The sequence below is a fragment of the Fukomys damarensis genome, unplaced genomic scaffold, assembly GCF_012274545.1.
Source record: "Fukomys damarensis isolate Sample0158 unplaced genomic scaffold, DMR_v1.0_HiC HiC_scaffold_2, whole genome shotgun sequence".
Taxonomy (NCBI): Eukaryota; Metazoa; Chordata; class Mammalia; order Rodentia; family Bathyergidae; genus Fukomys; species Fukomys damarensis.
In genome coordinates, this window is record NW_022900914.1 from 27366212 (window position 1) to 27391422 (window position 25211).

General features: G+C 41.8%; 1 protein-coding gene across 2 annotated transcripts in view; it reads right to left on the reverse strand.

Moving 5' to 3' along the window:
* Fshr (follicle stimulating hormone receptor) overlaps positions 1 to 25211 on the reverse strand; it is a 160871-nt gene that overhangs the window by 9740 nt on the left and 125920 nt on the right. For both annotated transcript variants that reach the window (XM_010615812.1, XM_010615811.1), the window contains 4 exons: positions 13450 to 13521; positions 11678 to 11755; positions 7938 to 8006; positions 7752 to 7826 (listed from right to left, as the gene is read on the reverse strand). In XM_010615812.1, the coding sequence (XP_010614114.1) occupies positions 7752 to 7826; positions 7938 to 8006; positions 11678 to 11755; positions 13450 to 13521 (294 nt within the window). The remainder of the gene's footprint in view (positions 1 to 7751; positions 7827 to 7937; positions 8007 to 11677; positions 11756 to 13449; positions 13522 to 25211) is intronic.

Below are 25211 nucleotides of genomic sequence, written 5' to 3' on the forward strand. Positions count from 1 at the left end.
TTCTCCTAAAAGAAACAGATGTTTTTGTCCTCCTCTTTGGACTGAAGATATTTTCAAATTCTTTAATAATCTTTCCACCAACAGTCTCTTTGCCTTACCCTTAAATCTAGGCTGAAATGTCTTTGGACCACAGAGCATGATGGAAGTGTTGCTATTGAACTTCTACATCTAGCTCCTAAGGATACCAACAGCTTCTGTCTTAGTCTTATAGAGTCCTAAGCTGCCATGTGAGGATTCCAAACACTTTGAGGCTGTCATATTGGTACAAGCCTCAGCCATGTAGAGAATGAGCAGGGCCATGCGGACAGTGAGGAAGAAAACGCACACACATTACCCAGCCCACAAACCACACAGATGTTTTAGGCATATGAACAAAGAGAATAACCTGGAAGTTGATTCCCTATACAATCCTACCTGAGCTGATGTCATATGGATCAGACACAACCCAACTAAATTTCTAACACATAATATTGAGTGCAAAATAGAATGATTTTTAAATCACTAGGTTTTAATGCAGCAATGGAGAACCACAGCAGACTCTACTGAGGTTTCTATTACTTCACCATCTTTATTATTTTATAATAGTTGTAGAGATATTTGTTTTTTTAACAGCTGTTACAAAGCCATTATATTTTGTATGCTTTCTGCCTCTCTTATCACCTACTCTTTCTACTTGCATCTCATCCCTCCTTGTAGGTAGAAAGCTCTAACATGCCTTTCATGTAGCAATCACCCAGAAAATATCACTCTATTTAAAGATACATCGGGGAGTGACACTGGGGAAGAATTGGGAAAGAGAGTAGATGGATCACCCCAGCCAGGTATGATGCCCTCTGTCCTCCAGCAGTTGCAAAGAATCTCTTAGCTAATATTATCTTTTCTATTGTTTCAAATTGTTTGGATTATCTCCTATGTTTATTCCTTCAGCTGCAGTTCAAGACACTTTTGTGTTGTGCATATCTGGCATAGGAATGGGCTCATGAAGTCTATTCAGGAGGTAGTTGTTTGATTAGCAGGGATGCCTCAGCACTGTAATAAAAATGAGAGGCTGGAGCGCAAGTCTTATAAAAGAGCTCATTCTAAATGGAGGAAGGTATAAAGCGGACTGAGAAAGAAAATCTGGATTTAAAGTGAGCTAAGCAAAATGACGCTTCTGCAGCAGGTATTATATGCAACCAAGAGCATCAAAGTTACCAAGGAAGGGAGCAACATTGTGCAAGTTCGCAAGGAGACACACATACATTGGGAATCGGCAGACTGATGTATTGGGTGAAGTAATTTAAATGCAATCTATTGTTTAGTTGTTGGATTTGTAATTCCCCATGGGAAACTTGGGTTCCTTTCTGACTGCTCATTGTTCTGGAGCTAGCTTGTTATTTTGGATTCCTCTATATTACAGCTGCAAAATAATGTGTGTTGCTGTCATTTCTATGAGGAAGCCTTGCTGCTTTGAGATTAAGGGATCTTATCAGTGTTCTGGGATCCAGATGCTGCTGGATAATGAAGAAGGGAATGGTTGGTAGGAGATACAAGGTTTCTCAAAATACAACACAGTGAAACAAATTCTTTAGCAAACGTGGTTTCTGAATAAGAGAGGAGTAACAGTTGCTGTAGAAGTCTTACTGTATATTTACTAGGTGATCAAAAATGGGCCCTGTCAAGGTTTCCTGATTTTGGACTGGCCAAAAAAACTCTTTCTCTGCAATCTCTACAGATTAATAAAAATTCTTAAAAATTTAATTCAGCAGGGAAAAAAGGTATGTAGATCTTGTTCAGTGATATTTGAGACTTGCCTACAGTAATGTTCTCAGAAAACACATACACATAGTCTATTTTCTGGCTATGGTCCTCTTACAGGCCCAGGAAATATGATGTTTAATTTTATAATTCCTCTATAAAAAGACTCTCCACTCTTAGAATGCAAATATCTCTGCGGAAAGTAATGAAAACACCTTGTCATTTATTCACATCTAGATGAAAGTAGGTAATTGTGAGTATGATGGTTAATGTAGGTGTCAGTTTGGGATTAAAGGATCCATAGATAGCTGGCAAAGCATTATTTCTGTGTGTGTGTGTGTGTTGAGGCTGTTTCCAGAGGAGATTGACACTTGCTTCAGTGGATAGTTAGGAAGACCTGTGCTCACCCAGTGTGGACTAGTACTGTCCATTGGCTGTGGCTGAGAGAGAACAAAAAATGGAAAGGTGAATACCCCGCCCCAGGGAGGTACACCTTTCTTTCCCTGCCCTTGACATTAGGATTCCAAGCTGCCCTTTGGTCTCAGGCACATCCACCAGCAGCTCCTGGGTTCCCAGGCCTTCAGCCTTGGGGCAAGAATAACACTAACAGCTGCCCAGTTTTGAGGCCTTTAATCTTGGATGGAGCCACACAATCAACTGCCCTGGTTCTCAGTCATGGGACCTGCCAGCCTCCATATTCATATGACCTGATTCCTCTAATAAACCCTCTCAATCTGCTTATCTGTGTATATGTCTGTTTTTTGTTGGCTTTGTTTCTTTGGAGAACTCTGACTAGCACAGTGCCTGTTGGGTAAAGAGGGGCTGGGAGAGAGGCCCAGGGTTACACTCAGAAGAGTTATTCTGGACAATATATTTTGAGGAATAAAGGAAATCAGGGATTGGATTGAGTCTGTAAGTCTTGAGACTTAGCAGCTCAATCAGAAGAATTTAGAATTCATACGAGCTGAAGAATGACTTGATTACAATCTGTATTTTTATAAGATGAGACTTCAAAATCTTGAGACTGGGAGATAGTAGGTGCTCAGTAAATACTTGCTAAGTGAATTGGAAGGAAAAAGGATTCAAAGCAGAAAGAAAATGAAGTGGCTTTTGTAAAAATTCAGGCCTAGGGCAATAGACTCAGTTTTCACGTGGTCACTTTATCTCTCAGATGCCACCATGTCTCGGATGATGAGGATTCACTGGGCATCTGCTGTGTGTTGCGATAGCCTCCCCTGAAAATTCCTGCAGTGCTTTTTGTACTGGGGCACATTGATCTTTCCCATCAGATGCTGTAGCACTGGCATTGTTTCATTTGTTTCTAAGCATTTCTACCTCTCTCACCTCGTCTAGAGCCAGAAGTGTAGTAGGTGCTCAGTCATCAACATCGACATCTACGCAGCATGTGCCATGGACTCTGATACCCTCGATGAGTAGTTCAGGATGTTTCTTTATTTCTGCCCTTGCTGCTGGAGTTAGCATGACAAAGGAGATGGGACAATTATGGGCTGGTGTTCTTAATATGTGTCTTGTAGACTAGTCAGGTCTGATGACTGTGATCTTTTTATTGGCAAACTCATTGGTTAACCTTTCAACACACACTGACTTCTGGCAATGAGTGGTTTTGAGAATTTAAATCCTGAAAAGTACCAACCCAGACACCGTGGGCTGATGGCTTTGTCCTGAACAGATTTAGTAATTCTAAATTGTTTCAACATTGTTTGTATTCTTGGTTTTGAGTTAGAGTGGCAAGGGAGATAGCAGTGGGTAATGACACCGAGTCAAGAAAGGCAGGAGTTAAGTAGCGCTCTGTGCCCCGTTTAATAAAGTGTGTTATAGCCACTGCCACAAATTTGATTTGAACAATTTCTATTTTTCCCAGAAAAGATGTTATTACAGGTCAATCATTTCCATAAGTGAGAGCACATTTCTGGTGTATACTACACTGACAGATGGCTAGAAGACCTCTCTTTCATGATCCCAGGCGGGATAAAAAGGCAATTTACTATCTATAGGACTGTGGGTACACTGGTAATGGAAGAGAATCATTCTTATACAAATAACTCAGTGTTTGAATCTGAACTATCAAATGAATCTGAGCTATAGCCAAATCAATTTGATAAACCATCAGAATATGATTGTGCTGGCTCCAGCCTGCAAAGGCAATGCATTAAATTTTCCCCGCAGGAAACTGTTTCCCAAGGAAATAGCAATTGCTTGATTGCTGAGAAAAAGCCTGAGTAAGTTCAGAATATCAGGTGAAATCTTAGATGGCTGTTGATGTTCAAGGTCAAGACTCATGAGGGGGACTGGGGCTGCTGGTCTGCCCCCTTGGAACTCCACAGAGCTTGTCTGATGCCCCTGGTTTCTCTGCACCCGTTTCTCTTTGCAGTGGAATAGCTCATTCTCACATTTTCAGGTGGCTCTGGACTGTCAGATCCAGAAGCTCCTGTTTTTACTCAAATAGTTTTACCTTTAGGGAAGGAGCTGTCATCGGTTTGGATGTACTTCCCAATCCCCTTAGCATCCCTTCTATGTATCTGCTGGGGGCAAAGGATAAGTCTGTGGGGGAGAGGGATTCACCAGTCAGCTGACGGAGGAGCTCTTCCGGAAACTGGACAAGGCTTCCCAAGTTTCAGAGTGCTCCCTGGACCCAGCAGCACCAGTTCCACAGAGGATGGTGTTAGAGATGTCAATTCTTAGGCCCAAATCCTGACCTGAAGTATCAAAAATTCCTGGCTCTAAGCTTTAAAAAGACTTCCAGGTGATTTTGATGCACAGCCACATTTGGAAGCACTGCTGTGGGGCAGTTGTAAACCACTTACAGCCACAGAGGTGGCTCACAACAGAGTTTTACTCCGAATTCTTCTGATCTGACTTAACCAAGATTTGGCTTCTTCCTAGTGACAACATTTACCCACTGACTCTTTCATTAGCAGCTTGGCCCCTTCTTTAATTCAGTACAATTATAAGACCCATCTACACTCCAGAGAAGCCCCTCCTTTTAGGGATCAGCTGAACCTTCTGTTGTAAATGTGTCACAGCTCAATTTTCCTCTGAGCAAGATTTCTGCTTGCACCAAACCTTCCCCATAAACACTGAGGACTCTTCAATAAACCTCCTAGATTGTGGCTTATTTGTGAAGAGGGGGATCTGACCCAAGGCACACCCATCACCCTACCTTGAGCAGCATCTTCTGTGGGCTGAGCAGTCACACAAACATTCTCTCCTAGCAGCCAGGGTGGGCTGGTTTTCTGCACACTTAACACAAGCAGCCCTTGGGCTGGGGAAGCTGAGGTGCAGGGCATGGACTAAGCCATTCCTCTGTCTGCATCCTTGGACAACAGGTGTAAAGGACTGAAGGACATTTGGACTTGCCTGACAGTCCCAGGAGAAGCTTGATGGAAAAGTGAGGGGAGGATACGAAAGCTAGCAATTATGGACTGGGCTTTCAGCCAGGGTCTTGGACATCTATCTTCATACATTGAGATGAAAGAGTTGAGAATGTTTTATTATTCTCAGTCTTTAAAGTCATAAGCAAAGCTTCTTAATTCCACTGGATTTTCTGTATTTTTTATTCACTTAACTCTGCCCATGTCTGTTCCTGTGTTAAAGGGGATGGAGCGATGGACCTGCTACTTGTGGACCCAGCTGACTGCTCCCGTTGTGATGTCCCTCTGTGTGCCTGTATCCACAGCAGTGCTGGCTGGGAGATTTGCATTTTGTGTTTTCTATGAAATATTCTGACGAGACAGGTTGTACAGCACCTTGGTCTGGAACCTGCTCAGGCCACCTCAGGACATAGTCTGTGCTGTGTTCACATATCACTGACTTGTGTTCTTAGGCCAAGAGGCTGGCGTTAATAATGATTCCCCCCACGCTTTCACTTCACCATCAGTTCTAGGGTACTTTAATGATTAACTTTTAGACATCTGAGTAGATGTATTCATGGCAAGATGGTGAGGTGGAGGCAGACCGGCTAGCTCCTCGCCAAAGCTTTTTGTCACTTACAGCTGTGGCCTGATCTCTAAAGGACCACTGTCCTCTCTTTGGCCTTGGTTTCCTCCGCTGGCTAATGAATGAGCTGGGGTCATGGTCAATGTAAACATTTTCAGGAGCAGACAGTGGGTTAAGTTGCTTTTGAATCAGGACGGCCCCCTCAGGCCACATATATAGGAAATGCTGGCTTCGCCCGAGCAGACAGTGGCACCTATTTAGGGATGTCCGATACTCCTAGGACTTAGAGGTGAGTGGACCTGAAGAAATGCCATGTCATCAAAGTGCATCAGAAGTGCTTTGTTAGAGTCCATTTGTTTCACACGTATGCTGTGGATAGGGAAACGTAAGCAATGTAGGTGTAAATCATTAGAATTCTCAAACACTTGGACTGTATGCCTGGTACTCTCCATTGTTAGGCCTGTGGCCTACTCTGTGTGTTGCGATCTGGTGCAGTGAGTTGTATGTGCAGCCATTCTGAGTTCCCTCCCTCCCCGAGGATGTTAGCTTTCTTCGGGGAAGAATTTCTATTGTTCCCTGTACTACACAGCATGAACCCGATGATTAACATTTGTTCAGGGAGTGAGAAAAATGTACGGACACACATATGTGTATATGTAATTTTAAGAATCAGATAATAAAAGGAAATAGACATTACTGGGTGAAGGAAGAGGCTTAGAGAGGAGCAGGGGCTGGTTTTCAACTGGGGCAGTCTGCTCTGGTACCCCAGTGCTAGGTCTTTTGGCATTATGCTGCCTGTCTCAGGCCAGGCATCCTTCGAACTTGGTCAGGGGTGATAAATCTTCCTCAAAACACATTTGTTTTTCCTCAAAGGGGGTGAGTCCCATGTGTGGGGCACACATACCCGTTATCATCAATAAACATTTGTGGAATTCCTACTCAACTATTACAGGGTAAAATTTTAGAGATACATAGACTCCGGCCTGCAAGAGTGTATGAGCCATTTGGTGAAAACAGAAGTGATGCTGATAGTAAGCAGGTAGGAGAGAGGGAGAGAGAGGTGGGGGGGGCAATACCTAGCCCATGCCAACTGGCTAAGAACTATAATGTGTAGCCTTAGATGACACCACTGACCTTAAACAGGACACATGGGATCATGTGATCAAACTTCATTTACATGCCTATTCATTTGCCCACCAGCTCCTTGCATCTCATTCCTCCCTTATGTGTGTCTGCGTTCTTCATGAAGCCTGTTCTTCAGGAATCTAGTAGGTCTTGTTTAAAGTGCAGGAAAACACATTTAAAACTGCAGCCTCCCCTACACCCTAATCCACGAGAGTCACCAATAATTGAAGTGGTCAGAGAGACTTGAAGAGGAAGCAGCACTCAGAATGGCCCTCAATGGAAAAGGCAGCATGGATCAGAAGGGAAGAGGGGAACAGACGCTTTAGGAGGAAAGGAGGAGAGCGGAATTGCCAATAGGAGGAGGCACCGAACACGTCACGTGGGGTCTGAAACAGCTCCCAGAGATAATGAACTTGTGGGGCTCTGGGAGTTGGATATGTGGGTAGGTCTCCTGGGTGTTGAGGGTAAGGAAGGAGATGCGTTCTTCCTTCCAGGAAGAGACATACAGCAGAGTGGTCAATGGGTACCATCAGCCAGGCCAGTTTAACTTTAAACCCCACTGTGAAACTTGTGCAAGCTCGATGGAGTGAGTTAACCCCTCCAGAGAATTCGGTTTCTCCTCTAAAGTGGCAGTAATAGTTCTGCTACCTGGGTTATGATGAGGATCGAGTGGAAGATGCATCTTAACGTCTTGGCATGCTGTCTGACACTTGTTGAGGGCTCATTACATGTTAGTATTTTTCTTGACATTTTATTGAAAGTCAGGCTACGGATCATCCTTAAACTGTCCCTATACATCTCTGTAGGTGACATGAATAAAAATCAATCTGGATTACCAGCCCAGCCTTGGAAGCTTCTTTGAGCAGGAGAGAGTTGACTTCTAACTTCCACAAACTCAGCTCTTTCACACGGAAGGAGGGGAAGTTACTCACAGAATGACTGGCCCAGAAGCTCCCTGGAAAACATCATTGGGTAGTTCTTCCAAATTACCATTATCACTTAGATTCCTGGGGATGGAGTTGAGGAAAGGAGAAGAGAAACACAAAGCTACATAAATACCGCTGTTGTAAGAGCCATTTCCCTCTAAATGGCCCCGAAGAACAGTCAGGGCTACTTACAGTTCATCTAGCTGGGTTCCATTGAATGCACAGTTGTGTATTTCTTCAATCCCATTTTTATTCAGCCATCTGAAATAAATGGACCATTAAAAAACCAATAATGTCAGATGCAAACAATACAAGGATTTCATAATTGGAAGCACTGGGGCAAGGTCAGATAGCACAGGTTAGTGGCATAAGTAAAACACCAGCCTTAAAGTTCGGGATGGCAGTGGGGGGAGACTAATTTATCACTGAATAGCCTTTTGTAACTTTTGAAGTTTGTATTGTGTGCACGTACTATCTACTCAGAGGAGTAAATGAGGTTCACATTAAGAGGAATAAATGAAATTTAATTTTAGGAAGGCACACTAAGGCAGCAGTGTGAATCCTGTGACTATAAGGTTTTTGCACACATCCCCTTACGCGTAGAGAAGATGCTGTGGGAGGAACAGGTGAAGATCTTTTCCGTCCCATAGAACAGAAATCGTATATTTATTGAAGCAGTGCTTCCAAGACAGAGAAAGAGCACTGCGTGTTACCTTTGTCTAAGGCCTCAAGCCTTTCACCTATGCTCACCCCCAGCAGCAACGCGGCTGTCATCAGAAACTGATCTAATTAAGTTGTCAGACAACCTGAACATCTCCTGTGTCCCACAGGGCCCTGGTTATTCCAGGTTTGTGGAGGTGGCTCTGGGTTAAGCCTGAAAGCAAGAGAAATCAATTACAGGGACCATAGGATGTGGCTGGGTGAGGTGGTGTGCGTGGGCATGGGGAAGCTCTGGGAGATGGGCTCGTTGTGGAAAGGTTGGGGGAGGTTTGCTCACACCTTGGGCCAGCAGCTCTACCTTGTTCTGCTCCTGAGAACAAAAACAGATATCCAAGGCCAGCAGAGTTTAATCTAAGGGGCTCCTGACCGCTGCAAGTTCTTGTTTTGCTGTCAGGTGCTTTTCCCTGGCAGGCTCAGGGGTTACAAGGGACACTGTTCAAAAACTGACCCAGAGCCACTCCTCTGTGTTGGGGTCACTGTCACTTTCCTGGCTTGCACAGCATAGCTAGAAAATGCTTAAAATCCCAGGAGAACAACTGCATGTCTTTCTTTTCTCCTCCTGATGGCCCATTAGTTTAAAAAAAAAAAAGTCCAGAGAGGAGGAAGATAAATCTTTTTCAAAGTTAATGACCACTCAGCTGCTCACTCCCATCTGCCCATGGGGTGTCTCTCCCAGAGACAGCTGCTGGCTTCCTTGTCACCCTGTCCCAGGGTGGTGAGAGATGCAGAGGCAACTTCCTCTGAGCTGGGGGATATTCATCCCTGGGAGCTTTGGATCAAACTCAGGGGACAGTAAAATTTTTCTATAAAGGGCCACATGGTAAATTTTAGGTTTTATGGGCCAAGGGGCAAGACTGAAGATATTTACTTCTTATAAACCCGTTCTCACAAAATTTTGTTTTTGTTTTTGTACAGGGGATCAAACTTGGGTCCTTGTGCTTGAGAAGCAGGCCACCGAACAGCTGAGCTAAATCTCCGGCCCCTCACAAAATTTTTTGACAAAATTCAAAACACAATAATTGGGCACAACATCTTTTTCTTTTGTAATATAGTTCTGTTGTTGAAATTAGTAGAATTTTTTGGGGGGAGGGTAACATTTCACTTAATTTAGGTTCACTATTAGTGTTACCTATCATTAGAATATTTGTTCATTTGTAAAAACTGATCAGTTGTAGCATATAGGCTGGATTTGCCTGTGGACTGTCGTTGGTTGACCCTTAATTTTCATCTACAAATTTACAAATCCACAGAGGCTCCACCTATTTTGATATAGACTACATAATTGATCTTTCCTGCATATATATATATCCTGAAACATGTATTGCTATGATTAAGTAAACTACAGACTGATTTAAAAGATAAATTATAAAGTTATTGCTTGTATGCATTTGACAGTCAACAGTTTGTAAAGTACACTCCTAGTCTAAGACAGGCAATGCCTGTTTTTTTTTTTTGTTTTTTTTTTTGGTACTGGGAATCGAACATGGGCCCTTGCCCTTGAGAGGCAGGCAGCGGACCCCCGAGCTAAACCCCCAGCCCTAGGCAATGCCTGTTTAAAAACCCGATGATGATGGTGAGGGCAACATCAGCCTGGTCAGAGCATCAGCTGAGGAATCACTGCAGCAGCATTTACCCAAAGCCTCTGTGTGCCTGGGACAAGATCGTGGATTCCCTCAGCAGGACTCCTTGTCCTGAAGAAGGAGGGTTCAGGGACCTGGCCCACTGAGCCTGGCAAGTGAGATGGGGGCCGACCTCGAAGGGGAGGCAGGTAGTGCACCGTCAGCAATCTCTCCTGAGGTCACAGCATCCCAGGAGCCGTCACCCATGCGACTTCTTTCATGTCTTCCCACTTAGGTCATTCATCTGGCTGGCTGTAGCCCTGTGCTGTGCCTATCTCGCTGCTCTGCTTGCTGGGCAGGGAGGGCTCGAGGGCCTCTACATAATGGGCCCTTATTCTTCTTTCCTTGAGTCACTAACCAAGTGTCAGGTAATCCTACATTGTTAGACTATTTAACAAATATCAATATGTTCTTATTTAGTTTTAGAATAGGCCTCAGATTTTGAAATCTGCTCCTGGACAGAAAGCTCTAGGCCTCATAACATTTTGCAGTGCTTTTTTCCTGAGTGCTCTTGGCTTTCCCCATTGGGAAAGAGTATCCTGCCTTAGATGAAGCACTCACACCAAGAACAACTGGAGACTTAGGGCTGTGTTGAGTATGACTCTTCTCATTCTATTATCTATGGATTAAGGGACAGCCAAGGTAAGAAAACTAGGTGTTATCCTCACAAGTGTGTCCTTTAGAGATGTATTTGAAAAGTGTTGACTCCTAAAAGCAAACCATCCTTTCTTGAAAAGTGTGCTCCTAAATTCTGGGGAGCTAGTGAAGAGTAGACAGGATGTGTACACTTTTGTAGCTTTCGGTTAAATATACATAATCAGGGTTATGTAAAACAACATAAGGAATCATGCCACAAAAACCCAAAACTCTCCCCGCAATTTGTAAAATGAAAGAGAAAATGCTTTTCTGAAAGATGTAATTGAAATTACCAGTTCCCCAAATATCACGCTGTGCATCTAACTTTTATGGGTCACGTCAACACTCAGGTAGCCCGTGGCACCTGTTCCTTGGCCATCCTGGAGGGTGTAAACTGTTCACTTTACTACTAGCACAGAAGATTAAGTCGTTCATTTAAAATGCAAAGTGCATTAAAAAATTTGCCCAGAAGTCAGAGGGAGTAACTCAAGCTCATTTAAAAAATGTGATCATTCCAAGAAAATGAGAAGTCGTCTTATGCTCAGCATGGGCCTGAACAGGAGCTACTCAGTATGGTTAGGAGGGGAGAGTCCTATCTTCCACACTCAGCCTCCTTGGTCTTTTTCCTTGGGCAACAGAAGGCTTGCCGGGCAGTAACTAGCTTTATTGATGCATGAGTTATTCTGTCCTTCTGAACAGACGTTAGATCACAGGAGACCATCGTTCAAAGAGCAATTTTCGATTCTTGAATCCCACTACAGAATCATAAATTATTAGCATCACTCCATGTTGTGGTGCTGAAATGTAAAAATGAGGGAAAAACACAGAACCAGAGAGTGATTTAAATTGTGAAATGCCAAAATTACTCAGACAGAAAAGAGTACCCTATTATGAGAAAGAGATCATTAAGTGAAAAATCAAATGTTACTCTGCTGGATTCCCCCCCCCCTTACTTACAGAATCACACTTTCAAAACTCAGCCCCATGAAAGAATTTCTTTCAACTGTGTGGATGTTTATGTTATCTTGAACGTCTCTAGAAGAAAGTACAGACAAATTAGATATTTGTGTTTGCTTATGTAAACTTCCCACATTTGGTTTACCTGGCATGATGTGACTTTTAGCTGAGGTAATATTTTAATGTGGTTTTTGTTCAGAGGATAATGAGCTCACAGTGTGGGAAACAAACTTTTCTTTATGTTTTTAAACTTACCTTTAATAAGTGAGTTTTTTTTTTTTTTTGGTACCGGGGATTGAACGTGGGTCCTTACCCCGGTGAGGCAGGAGGCAGGAAGCAGAACCACTGAGCTAAATCCCTGGCCCAATCAGTGAGTTCTTAAAGATGGGACTACAGCCAAGCAGTGTCTTCTCTCTCTCGGCAGTTTTCTTAGCTAGAATCTCCATTTTAAGGTTCTCAGTAACACAGCTGTTTGTTATCCTTGCTTCCGCATTCGGTCTCTGTCTAACATGAACACACTAAGACTGTCACCTCCACCCCACCTCCACTGTTCTCCTCGGTCAGGCCTTCTTTCTCCCAGCTCACTCTCCATCTTATAGCTCCTTCTTCCTTCTGTCTACATTCTTGGGTCACAGAACAATTTTATTGTTGAATTTTTCTCTTCCTGAATTAAAGGAGGTAGAAAGTCTTACCTTACTGTTTGAATTCCTTATCCTTCCATCAAACTTCCCTGTTTGGTCTGCTCTAACATTTAAATGCAGAATTAGTAAACAGCTGGAAACAATTTGAGAAGTTCTCAAATTCTCTCTCTCTCTCCCCTGTCCTTTTAGGGTCTGTCCATAGTCTTATAATTTCACTGTTGGACATAAGGTTGCCATTATACATTGCCTTTTCTCTTTCTCTCAAATTGTGGGTACCTTGGGAAGAGGGACAGCACATCATGTCACTAATGCTTCAGTATGAATTTTTCAGGTAATCTCTTTATCCATAGGGTAGCATAGGAACTCTGGGGGAAGAGGAGGGTTGACGGGATTCAGGAAAGTTGCAGGGAGTCAGTAAAAAAGTATTAATTAGTGAGAGAGGAAGAGGAAGAGAGGGAGGGAGCCAGAGAGAGGGAGGGAGTAAGGGGAGAGAGAGAAAGAGAGGGAGAGAGAGGGAGAGGGGGAGAGAGAGAGGCTGTGATTTTGCTACAGTCTTGTTCTGTGGGGAGCCTATTGACTTCCTCCAGACTGAGGCTGGCCGCCTGCAGGTCAAACTAAGGACCTTGCTTCTTCCATTCCTCCTTATGCTCATCCAGGGAACACTTTGGAGACCGGAGACTGCTCACTGCATGTCAGAGGCCAGAAGGCTGTTGGGCTAGACAGTACTGGGGAGATATGGTAATGGCTTGCTGAGGTTCGGAGCCTGAGTGTACCCTCAAAGCCCAAATGTTAAAAGCTTGGTCCCCAGCTTGGTGCTGTTGGAAAGTGACAGAAGCTTTAAAAGGTGGGGCCGTAGGAGGTCTTCGGGTCGATGGGGACATGACTCTGAAGGGGACTGTGGGACCTTGGCTTCTTCCTTGTTTTCTCTTTTATTTCCTGGCAGTGAGGTGAGCAGTTTCCCTCCCACCATAATGTGTTTCCACAGCACAAAGCAACAGGCCAACCAATCGTGGACTAAAACCCCTAAAACTTGCGTGAAAATAAACCTTTTCTCTTTATAAATTAATTATTTCAGGCACATTTTTATAGTGACAGAAAGCTGATAGACCCAATGCTCAAGGAACAACTTACAGTAAAACCTTTTGAAGAGATTGAATCTTGTGAACAGCTGGCAAGTGCTTTATACCTGTGTTGGATATTAACCTAGAGAGGGACAAAATGAGATAGTGAGTCAACATGAAGCTGCCAGTTAAACAGTTGTTAGAGTATGAACTTTCTACGTTCAAAGTACCAAATTTGAAGTATCAGAAAAATCTTCCAGAAAAATCCTATAATACATCTGAATTATGCTTAACATTTTAACCAGGCTCTAGAATGCGGCTGATATCTAAGAGCAAAGAGACTTACACTTCAGGCCCAAAGGACATAGTCTGCCACAACACATATATTTTTTCTAAATGTCATTAAGTGAACACAATCCAAAAGTACCTTCCAAGGAGATGACAGAATTACCCTAAATTATTCCCAATTTCCAGCCTCAGCATGCTTGTTGGAAATCACCCCGTCCCCACTCCAAGTAATCCTGTTGACATTAAATCCTATGCCCTTGAACTCGGAGTACACATACAGCCCAAGCTGAGCCAGCCAGGCTAGCCGGGGAAGTGGCTGGAGGCTGGGTGGAGCTGAGTCATCTGCTGCCACAGACACGGCCCCTAAATTCCTACACCCAACAATCCCAGACCTATCCTGGATCTTTTCCAAGGCCTGGTTGTCTTGGCTTGGCTGCCTTAGGAAGCGGAGCCCGAGAGCCTGACACGAAGGTTTTGTTGTGGGTATGGACTTTCGGTAATATGAGTTCAGAGCTTTCAGGACAGGACGTGTGAAATGGGCCTGGAGGAGAGCTAATCAATACCAGGATGAATTATTGAGTTGGCTACCACTGCTGGTGATTGTTTCTTAGTCTCAAGAACTAGATCTAGGAGATTTTCAAAGCATACGTCAAAACTGATGTTCTGAGCAGAAGGGAGTGAAGGGACTGACTTATCCATAGAGTCCAGTTTCTTTTTGGTGAAAGGTGACATTGTGGTATTGGCCCCTAACTTCTAGCTTGGACATTCATGAATACTTGGTGGATTCCCGATGGGCGTCTCTTACTGTGGTGTAGAAGGAGGCCCAGAGCAGGAGTGAGAAGTATATAAAGCTAGGCTGGGTGTTTTCTAGTGCACTTTCCTTAACCTGCATGAAATTAGATGGAAGGAACTACCATGACAGAGATTAAGGTTCTCAAGTAGCTCCAAAAAATTGTCGGAACACTGGTCTTTACCAGTTCTTTCACTCCTACGAGCCACTCTAAACCTTCCTGGCATCTCTACTCCATTTCCTTCTTCTGTGTCTAACATCTAAGCCACAGTTAATCTTGGGTGCTAGAAACCTAAAAAACCTTTATGATACATTCATCGTTGCAAAGGACCATGGGTCTCTTTCATTTTATCACTTTTGGTGTCTTGTTCTCTGCTTCTATGTCTAGAGAATCGGTGAAACTGTTTATGGGTTCTCAGATGTTTTGTTTCTGCATGATTCCCAACGATCCATGTACAATCCTCTTGATCAGCTCTTTTTTGTATTTCTGCAGTAGCCCGAGATGGTCGCCTGCTTTTTAATAGAGGAAAGAATTATTATTATTTTATTACTGCTGTTGTTCTTGAGACAGGGTCTCACTATGTAGTCTAGGCTAACCTCAAACTCACAGTGGAATTTAGGCTGATCTCAAACATGTGAATCTCCTCCCCTGGTCTTCTGAATACTGGAATTACAGCACCATGGTGGTGGAAAGGAATTGTTATTATACTCTTTTGGAGGATTAATTATGATTTCATTCAGCTTTAAAAAATTTACATGAATAAAATTAACTTTTTGGCATAGAGGTCTGTGAATAAGGGCAAATGCATATAGCCATGTGACCCCCAGCATAATCCAGATATAGAATGGTACCCCCCAAATTCACTTGTGTTTCTCCATTGTAGTTAACCTCTTCCTAGACCTTCTATTCCTGGGACTATTAATCAATTTTCTGATTCTGTAATTTTGTCTTTTTCAAAATTCCATATCCATAGAATCATCTAGTAGGTAAATTTAGCATGTGGCTTCTTTTCATTTAGCATAATTTTTTTTTTTTTTTGTACCGGGGATTGAACTCAGGACCTTGCACTTGCAATGCAGGCGGCAGCACCACTGACTAAATCTCTAGCCAATTTAGCATAATTTATTTGTGATTCTTCCATGTTGTCAGGTGTATCAGTAGTTCATTGTTTTCATTTGCTAAGTAGTACTCTGTTCTATGAATGTTCCCCAGTTTGTTTACCCATTCACCTTTGGAAAGGTATCTGGGTTATTTCCAGTTTGCATGGAAAAAATATGTATTGTTAGATGTATTTATGTTTATATATAACATAATGTATAAAAGCTACTTTAAACATTTGTGTACAGTTTTTCATGTGTGAGAAGGAAGGCTTTTGTTTTTCTTGGATGAATACCTAGGTGTGGGATTGTTGGATCTTGTGGTAACCATATGCTTAACTGGAAAATAGCTCAGCAGTTTCTTACAAAGTGGTTATGCCATTTGCATTCCCACCAGCAATGCATCCAGTTCTTCTGTATCTTTTGTTTTAAAGATATGTATTCTCCACATAAAATATATACTTATTGTGAGATTTATGAAATGTGGAAACATCTACATAAGAAAGCAGAAATCACCTGTCATCTCATTACCCAGAGATAGCTTCCATTAACATTGGAAGAGTGAAGTGTCTGCCAGAATAGTTTTCATGATTATTCTCCATAACCCCTGAGATTCTACTCATTCCCAACAGAAACCCTGCCATAACTTTAAACATGCGCTACATGACATAGTCCTATTCCACATTGGTTATTTAATCATATTTAGTCTTCTACTATTTTTAGAGCTCTTCCCATGTGTTTATGCAGTATTCCCTTAATGAGACTTCAAACCGGGGACCATATTTAATATTTTCTGACAATCTTCTTCTACTGTGCAGGTTTGGAATACAGTATGGGCTCACAAAATACTAGATTAATTGGTTTCTGTCACCGAGCATGCATGAAAATCCAGATTTTGTTGATTTACTTGTCAAGTATCACTACTATTTGGGGTAATTAGTTTTAAACAGAAGCAGGGAGGTCTACAGGCCAGGAATCAGTAGAACTTGCAGGGCAACTATGGCACAAATTAGATACATATCATTTCATCTCTCTAGGCCAGATAGGATGTGGACTGTCACTATCAAAGTAGACATTATATCACATGTCTCTATGCCCTGCTTCACATCCCTTTGGTCCAACTTTTACTCTAGTTGTTACCACGGCAATAAGCTACCATCCAATTTAACTTGGCAGACACTTGCCTCAGCTATGCTGGCTACTTTTCATTTTCTGTCCTTTAAGTGAGGAACTTACAGAAATCTATTCAATCATTCTGAGGCCTTTGCAAATCTGGAAGTTCTAGGGAGTTAACACCCCATAGGAAATTCTTGACTAGTGATGAGTTCCATTCTTCTATTCCTCAGGTGAACAATTCTGAATGTATTCTACGTGATATATTAGATGGCTTTAGCATGACTGAGTCCCAGTTACCTACTGGTGTTCCTCTTGATAATAGAGTCTTGAATCAGCTTTTCCTCTTCCCATTTTTATCTTCCTAGCCAATCATCCAAACTCTTGGCTTTGGATGTGTAAGAAAACTATATGTAAGTCCTTGCTCAGACTTTTTTTTTTTTTTTTTTTAGCCTAAGAGAACTTAGTATAAGACAGGTGCTCACTTGTGCTGAATTTCACATTTTGCACAAATTCTTCAATGGTTCCTATCTCCCTTTATGTTGTCTGTCTTCAGTTGCAGCCCAGTGCTATTTCTTTTCCTCCTTTAACAGCAAGACTTTCAAAAAGTTGTCTGCACATGCTATCTTCATTTTCTCTTATCTTATCTTCAGCCTGTTCCCATCTGTTTTTCACCTTATATCTCTTCACCAGAACATCTAGTATCATGCCAAGAATCCACAACCAACTACCTACCAAGTCAAACACTAAAATTCTCATTTTATTAGACCTTCTGGGTTGGTCAACACTCTCTGTCAGTATGTCTCTTCTATTGGCTTCTTTAGCTGTACTCTTATTACTCCTTCTCTGTTACAGTGGTACCTCACTAACTTAATTCATTCCACAATTCTGGAAAAGACTGCCGCCTTCATGTTCCTGTGGAAAGAAGGCTTTGGTATTGTTTGTCACCTGATGCAGAGTTTGCAAACAAAAACCAAATTTTACCAAAAGCTTCCGTTTGCATACCCAATAATTAGCAAACAAAAGTGTTTGTGAACCGAGACACCGCTATAGAGTACTTCTTTTTTTAGTGCTCATTTCTTATTTCCCTTCCTCTATTGTACCCTGTGCTTTTTGTCTTTTGTCCTTATAATCTTGGCCAGGCAGGGAGATTTCTTTTCCAGTGGCTTTAAGCAGTGTAAATATGGTTACACCTGGATTCATACTTGCATTCTCTCTGTCACCAAGAAGCTTGTTTCACCTACCTTCCAGAATGTGTCATTGACATACTCAGCTAAGCTTGTTCTGATATCATCCCTACCAACCTGTTCCTCTTCCAGTCTTCTCCATAAATAGTACTGCCATGCATCAGTTATTTGAAATTTGACAAATTGGGCTATTTCTTCCTTGCTCTGCAACATACAGTCCATTTCAAAGTCTTCTTAGATTCCATTTCCAAAATAGATCTGATCCTGTGAAATTTTGTCCACCTCCACTGACATCATTCTAAAACCAGTCACCACTGATCTTGTTGGTTTCTGCAATGGTCTCCTGCTTTCCACACTTTTAATCTCATTCTTTTTTAATCCATTCTTCATATAGCAGATAGAGCATTATTTTTACAAAAGGTAAATCAGATTGTTTTACTACTTTGCTTGAAGGATTTAGTTTTTTCCCATAGCATTAGGGGAAGAATCATGCTCTCCCCACCTCCTCCTGTGTCCCCTGCTGCCCTCCCATGAGGACACCTCAGCCCCAGCTCTCCTAGGCCCCTCAGGCACAGAGAGTTCTTCCCTGTCTGGGGCTGTCTGCAAGTATGTAATATCTGGAAGGCTCATACATTTCCTTTCTGGGACAACTTCACTTCAACCTTTGTAGTTCAGTCATAAATGTCACTTCTGCAGAGAAGAGTCCCACGATGGCCAATCTAAATTATAGTTCTGGATTTACTCCCAGCATCGCTGGATCATTTAAAGCACCTTTCCTTTTTTTGGCTCTTCACCAGAATTCTGAGCTATCTATCATTTTGTGCTTACTCACCCAATGTGTGTGTGTCCAGCCAGATTGTGAGGGTGAGAGCAGAGGCCTCATTTCCTTGAGGAACCCATGTTCACACAGTGGTCAGCACATTTCATGTGCTTGGTGTTACCAGGCTCTGAATGCCAAGGAACGTGCCATGCATTGTCAGCGGATGAGCACACATGGGATTGTGCACTACCTGTCCTCATTGTGTAACAAATTGTTCCTCTTTCTTGTTGAGTGGCTACAAGTCATGTATAATTGAAGAAATGAAGACAAAATGATTTTCTGATGATAATGGAACAGGTGCATAATTTAATATCATCAGCAGGAGCTTCTCTAGCCTCTATGCTTATGAACTATCTATAGATATCTGTAGAAGCACATAGAAATCCTTGGTCTTTACAGAAAAGAAAACACATTGCAAAAGTGGCTGAAATTATTCCAGCAGTGCTAAGTGTAAGACACTTAAAAAGATCTAGTGACCATCTAGTGAGATGGATTATTGGTTATAACTCTGTAGCTGAGACTCTCTATAACCCCAAGATAACACAGGAAATGGAGTTTGGATGAACACTTAGTTTTCAATTCATTTTTCCCCTCTGATCAATAAATTCATGTCTGATGGAGGCTGGAAGTGGGTAATCAGCTAGAAGTTCTATGTCTCAATGGGTTTGCTTTGGTCAAATGACTGTTTGCTGTGAAATTATTTTGATTCACTCAACTGCTGTTTATCTTCAAAAACAGTTCAAGGCCTGAGGGTAAAATGTCAGCAAATTTAAGTTCTGCAAATAGGTCTTTTAAGGAAAAGCAACTGGATCAGAGCTCTCCCCTCTCAACAGTGAATTTCACATTCTAAGCTGGTGTTGGCATTTATTATACCTGATTGTTTCTAAGCTTAAGGTTGCAAAAATGGAAGTAAGCACTCTTCCTGTCTAGATGAACTTAGTGGGGTCCCTGCCATTTCTGGGAACTGTTCCCACTTGTCCTGTATAGGATCAAATGTGGGCACTTTATGAAATACTTTATGAGCAGGTGACCCTGTGGCTCTAAGGCTCATTGTGCATTAAGGCTTTCATGAATCTTCAGTGGTCCTAGTACTTGTTTTTTCTAACGTTAACAGGCTCTGTTATATTGCACTATCCGTCCTTGAAGACCTCTGTCTACCCAAGAGGGAAAGCCAGAGAGAGTGTCCTGGCCTCAGAGCTTGCAGGTATTTAGGACTAACACAGATGAAACATTCAGAGAGTGGTCTGGTGGTAAACTGCATGCTACTCATCATGAGTGTCTTCAGGGTACAGAGAAGGGAGAAAGCAGTGTGGGGTGGGGTAACTAGGAAGGACCACTGCGAGACAGAGAAGCAGACCAGATATCTGACTTAGAGAGTACACCCTCCTGGCCTGAGCAAAGAGCAATACATTCTCACAGCTGGATCACAAGAAGGCAGGGGGCAGAAGAAGACATAACAGAAAGGGAGGAAAGTAGCAATATCTCAAGAATCTTTAGGTGGAGAAGTAAGCTTAATGGAAAATCGCTGGAAGGTGCTTAGGGTACTGTTAGGAGACTAAGAAAATGTGAGGATTCTCTGAGCAGAGTTGGTCCATGGTATCACTGGCCCATCACTTCCAAACTTCCTAGTAGCAATCAGGCCAAACTAGTAGGTGATAACTGAGAACCTACTGTGGAAGCAAATAGTTAATCTACTGGGATGAGAAAAGTCAGAGAAAGGGCAAGTCATCCCTCTGCATAGTATATGCCAACCAGTAACAAAATTCCTCATCTCAACTCTGCCCCAAACCCACCATGGCATGAAATGATCAGTTCTGAGACTGTGTGAAGGAGTTTTCTTTTAGTCTAAGACTTGAGGCAAGTACAGAGTTCATGACGTGGCTCAAAGAGACCTTTGAGATGCCTTAGGGGAATTGATTTAGGGAGTAGATGCTGCCAGTTGTGTTGCAAGTATAGCATTGGGGTTGAAATAACATTTTAGCAAGTAGGTAAATTAGCAAATACAGAATCTGCCAGTGATGAGGATCAAGTATGTATGAAAAGACTTATTACATCAGACTTGCTAATGGTGAGATTTCTATTAACTACACAACCTAATTAACTGGCAATTTACATATCTGTCTGCAACATGATAAAAGGTGCTAGCATGAGCTATCTCAGTCACTAAAGCTTTGGTTAAGTATAGTATCACAGAATCTTGGAGATCAATGGTAGAGTATGTAAGGAGTGGTGGTAAAATGAACAGGACCTTTGAGTTAAGGAAAGAGATTCTGGATTCAAGTGCCCTCTCTTGAGCAAGGTGGATGATGACAAGCAGTTCACTTGCCTTTTTTTATGCCTCAGTTTCTCTCTCTGTAAATGATTCTAAGGAATTACAAGAGACAGTGGGAGACTTTCATTTTCTATCTTCCCAGTCCCATACCTTCAGAACGTAGACTAATTTGCATATTTGGTTCAAATTTGCCTCAGTCTCCATGGTAACCAGACTTCTTCATAATCAGGGGGAATTTAATTAGGCCACAGGTAGCCTTTCTAAGAGCTCAGCCCCATCCGCTTGGCTCAAGATTCTGTCTTGACCCAGTGTCCCATTTTAACAGTAAGCTTCTGTTTGGGGCACATAGCTTCAAAGGAGCCACTTTAGCACCAGAAGATTTGGGTTCAAGTGCCACCTGTGTCATTCGCTGCATGGCCTTAGAAGTTATTTGAAGTTTCTAGGTCTCAGATCACTCATTTTTGGTCCAGAGAAGTAAGATTTACTTGCGAAGAAAATGTGATGTTCTGTCTAGGCACTGCTCTAGCCCCAGACTTCCCTTCTAGTTGACATAACTGAGGCTGATTTCTCAGTTCTGCTAGGCCCTTGGCTGTAGTTCAGATGTCTCTAGTTCTTTTGGTGCTGAGATGCTCTTTCTATGTCCGAGTCCATGGGGGACCTTCATGACCCCGAATAGCAGGCCATCCCTGAACTTTTAGATTCCTTGTGGCCCCTTTCTATAATTGCTCCCTCCTTTGTTCTGATAAACCTGCCTAGGTAACCTTCTGATTTATCTGATTCTGTTTAGTCTCTGAGTGCTGTCTTTTTTAGGTCAGGGTCATACTATCACTTAGAGGTTTGTTGATCCTCTTGAGAAAAATCACAGACTTGACAGAATTAATGATGACTTAACTTTGTTTTGTTTTGGTATTTTTTTGCAAAAAAGACAAGTGTTCCACCTTTGTCTTTTTCTGTGATGACAAACAGCTACCAGAAATAGTGTTATAAAGCAGGTATTTTCACATTTAATATATTAATAATAAGAAGGAGGAGGAATATAATAGCATTTGAAATAAATCTATGCTATGAAGAGAGATTTTGGAAAAAAAGATGTGTGCAAATGATTATTTTGCTGCTGAAAATGATGTAAGTATGTCATTATGGGCAAAAACTCATGTTACATACATTTTCTAAGCAGTTTAAATGTTTCATGGAGTGTGAATGTTTTCATTAAGAATATAAAAATATAACCTCTTCCAGGTAGCTCATAAGAACATCTGATTGACATTAGGGAAGCAAATTTACTAGCTGAATTTTGTTAAAATATTTGATAAGAGTACAGGAAAAACACTAAGTATGATAACTCAGGGGCTGGATCTATGAAGCTCTTTTTTCATCAGATCTACCTACTTTAGTGAACTTTTCTTCTCAACTGTGGCAGCCATTGATATCTAGTATGACCTGTGAATTGTTTTTATCTAGTGTTAAACTAAGGATTAAAAAGCAATAAAGCAATATTTGACACTGCTTTCTCTAAAATATCATATTTAGTGAGAAAAACAGACTTTTGTGCCATGTAGACTTGTATATAAGATAAAAATATAAAAGCATATTATTTATACATTTTTATTTCTCCTTTATTATTTTTGTGAATGTAATGTACACAACACCACAATTTTATGTGTATCTATTTTATAAATAAATCAACTTATTTTGGAAAGAAACATATGTGATTTTTTTAGGGAATTGGGGTGAAGAAATAAGACCGTACTGTCTAACACGTAGGATATTTTATTTGGGAAAATCAGTCAGCATTTCTGAAGACCTGCCAAGTGGAAATGGTAATGGATTTGTGCTGTACTGTTCTGGAAAGTAGATACAGGATTCATAATAATAATGGTCAACATTTATTGAACACTTCCTATATACCAGGTGCCACACCAAGCACTCACCATTGATTATTTTATTTATTCCTCTCTAGCACCTTAGGAGACAAATATTACTATCTCAGACTTAGGACTGAGAGAAGTTCAGGAAGTTTCTCAAAACCACATAAGGAGAGATGAAGCTAGAGGCTGGACCTATATCTTTTGAATCTAAAGCTCATATTCTTTCCCTTATAACCAGAAGGACAGATTCTCAGTGTGAGAATTTCTCAACAGAATGATGGATGCTACTGTTAAACTCTTGTTTTCTTATTTCTGCAAATGTGGCCAAGTAACTGCCCAAAGGTTTTGTCATGAGTGGGCATTGCACTGTGACCTGTAGGATACCATCCAATTTGGAAACTGAATGTCTCTCCAGAAACACTGTTTCTAGAGGATAGAAGGAACACTTGCTTCAAAAATGAAAGGCTAAAAGGTGACATAAATTTGGGAAATGCTAGGTTACTGTTAGGAAATGCCTTTCCTACACAAATCTCAGTATTTTTACATGATACTATTCATTATAAATTTCTATGAGAAGGAATATGTGTGCTGGCTTTCCCAAAACATAGTGACCTGGCACTCTCCCAACCTTGGAAGCCCTATCTGAAGCTAAAATATTTACACCGATTTCTTTTACTACAGATCGATTGTCAAAAAATGCTAATGCTCTGGGGAAATGGTTGACAAATCTCAGGTAGAGAATCTATCATCCCCCTCTATTCCTTCTGCAATGATGTAAATCAGAACATTTAAAATACAGAAAATCAAAATGCATTGTTGAAAGGGGGAGCTTTGGTTCTTTCCTGCTAGCACCTTGAGATATTTTTTGAAATGGTTTCCTCTAGATTCTGACCAAAACAGTTGAGGCAAGAACTTTAGCACAGCTTACCTGAAGCTGCGTAGAATACCAGCTCCCAAATCAGAGTCCTGCCCTAGCCTGCAATCAACTTCCGCGTATCACTATGTCAGGGTAAGAAGAAATCATGGCAAATTGGAGCCCAAAGGGAAGAACTCTGAGAAGAAATCTTTGACCAAATGGGCCTGGCCTGAGTGTAGTAGTAGCAGTACCACTAGTAGTAGTAGTAGTAACACAGATTGGGTTAGGCTCCTGGGCAGCTCTCATTATTGCTGTTGCTTGTCCTTTTAATTGGAGCATGCCCTAGGATGATTCCTTGAGCGGGCAGAGCTCAGTGTGACGGGAGGTCACAGCTAAAATTTCCTTCTGAGTTAGGAGATGCTAACATTTCGGGTTTCCGGAAACTGTTCAGGTGATTCTTAACCCCTCCCACATATTGGTCAGAGTTAAATTTGGGAAGGGATTTGTGGAAGGGCCTTTAGAGATAGCTGGATGCTTTTCTTGCCTCCTCATAAGGGAGGGAGCTCCTCCATTTGGCCCCAAGGAGATACTTCTTTAAGGAGACAAGAAAGTTTCATAAGTGTGCCTTCTACCTTGGGGAACAGTGATTGGTGTCAGACTTTGACCTAAGCAAGAGGCTGACTAAAGTGGCCACAGACCTGAAGGCTACTCTTTGAGGAGTAACTATATGCCCTGTAACTGGTTGCACAGGTCGTGATTCTTTGATATTTCTCCTAAGAAGAAAAGACTTGAAAGTGACCTTGCCTGTTCTTTATGCAGCAGGCAGGAATGACAAAGTTATTTAATATTATCTCATTTGGCCTTACACTGAGCTTCTAAGGTAAATATAATAATGCTTTTCACTTTATAGATAAGAGAGGCAGGGCTCATAGGAGTTGAATGACATGCCCAAATTTGCAGACTTAAACCAGAAAGAGTAATATTTAAGATTTGTCTGTTATCACATGGTAGACATTACTGTAAATGCCACTCTTGAATTAAAGCCACTGAATCCACCCACAGCCTTATGGGGAAGGTACTATTATTAGCTCCATTTTATAGATGAGGAAGCAGGCATAGAGAGTTCAAAAGGGCTTGTCTGACAGAAGTGGAAGACGAGGGATCTGAATCCAGGCTCCCAGCCTGCTGGGGATGCTCTTCCTATTATACTGCAGGCTACAAAAGATTTTTCAAAGCCTAAAGATCTCTCTGGTTGGATTCTCAGCTAGCAGTGTTGCCAGGTGGCAACCTTTAGGGATCTTGTTGGATGCTGATGTAAGAATAACTTTAATGAAACTACCAATTTGTGCCTAGCAGTTACTTTCAAATTACATACGGGAGTCACAAAAAATTAATGTTTTAAACAGTTTGAACACCCTGTGCTACAAGCCATTTCCAGTATAAATTATTTAGAAAGCTATTTCTTAGGTACAGTTCAACTTTGCCCAAGTAGATGATCACCAATTACAAATGGAAAAACGTTACAAAGGGGTCAATGCTG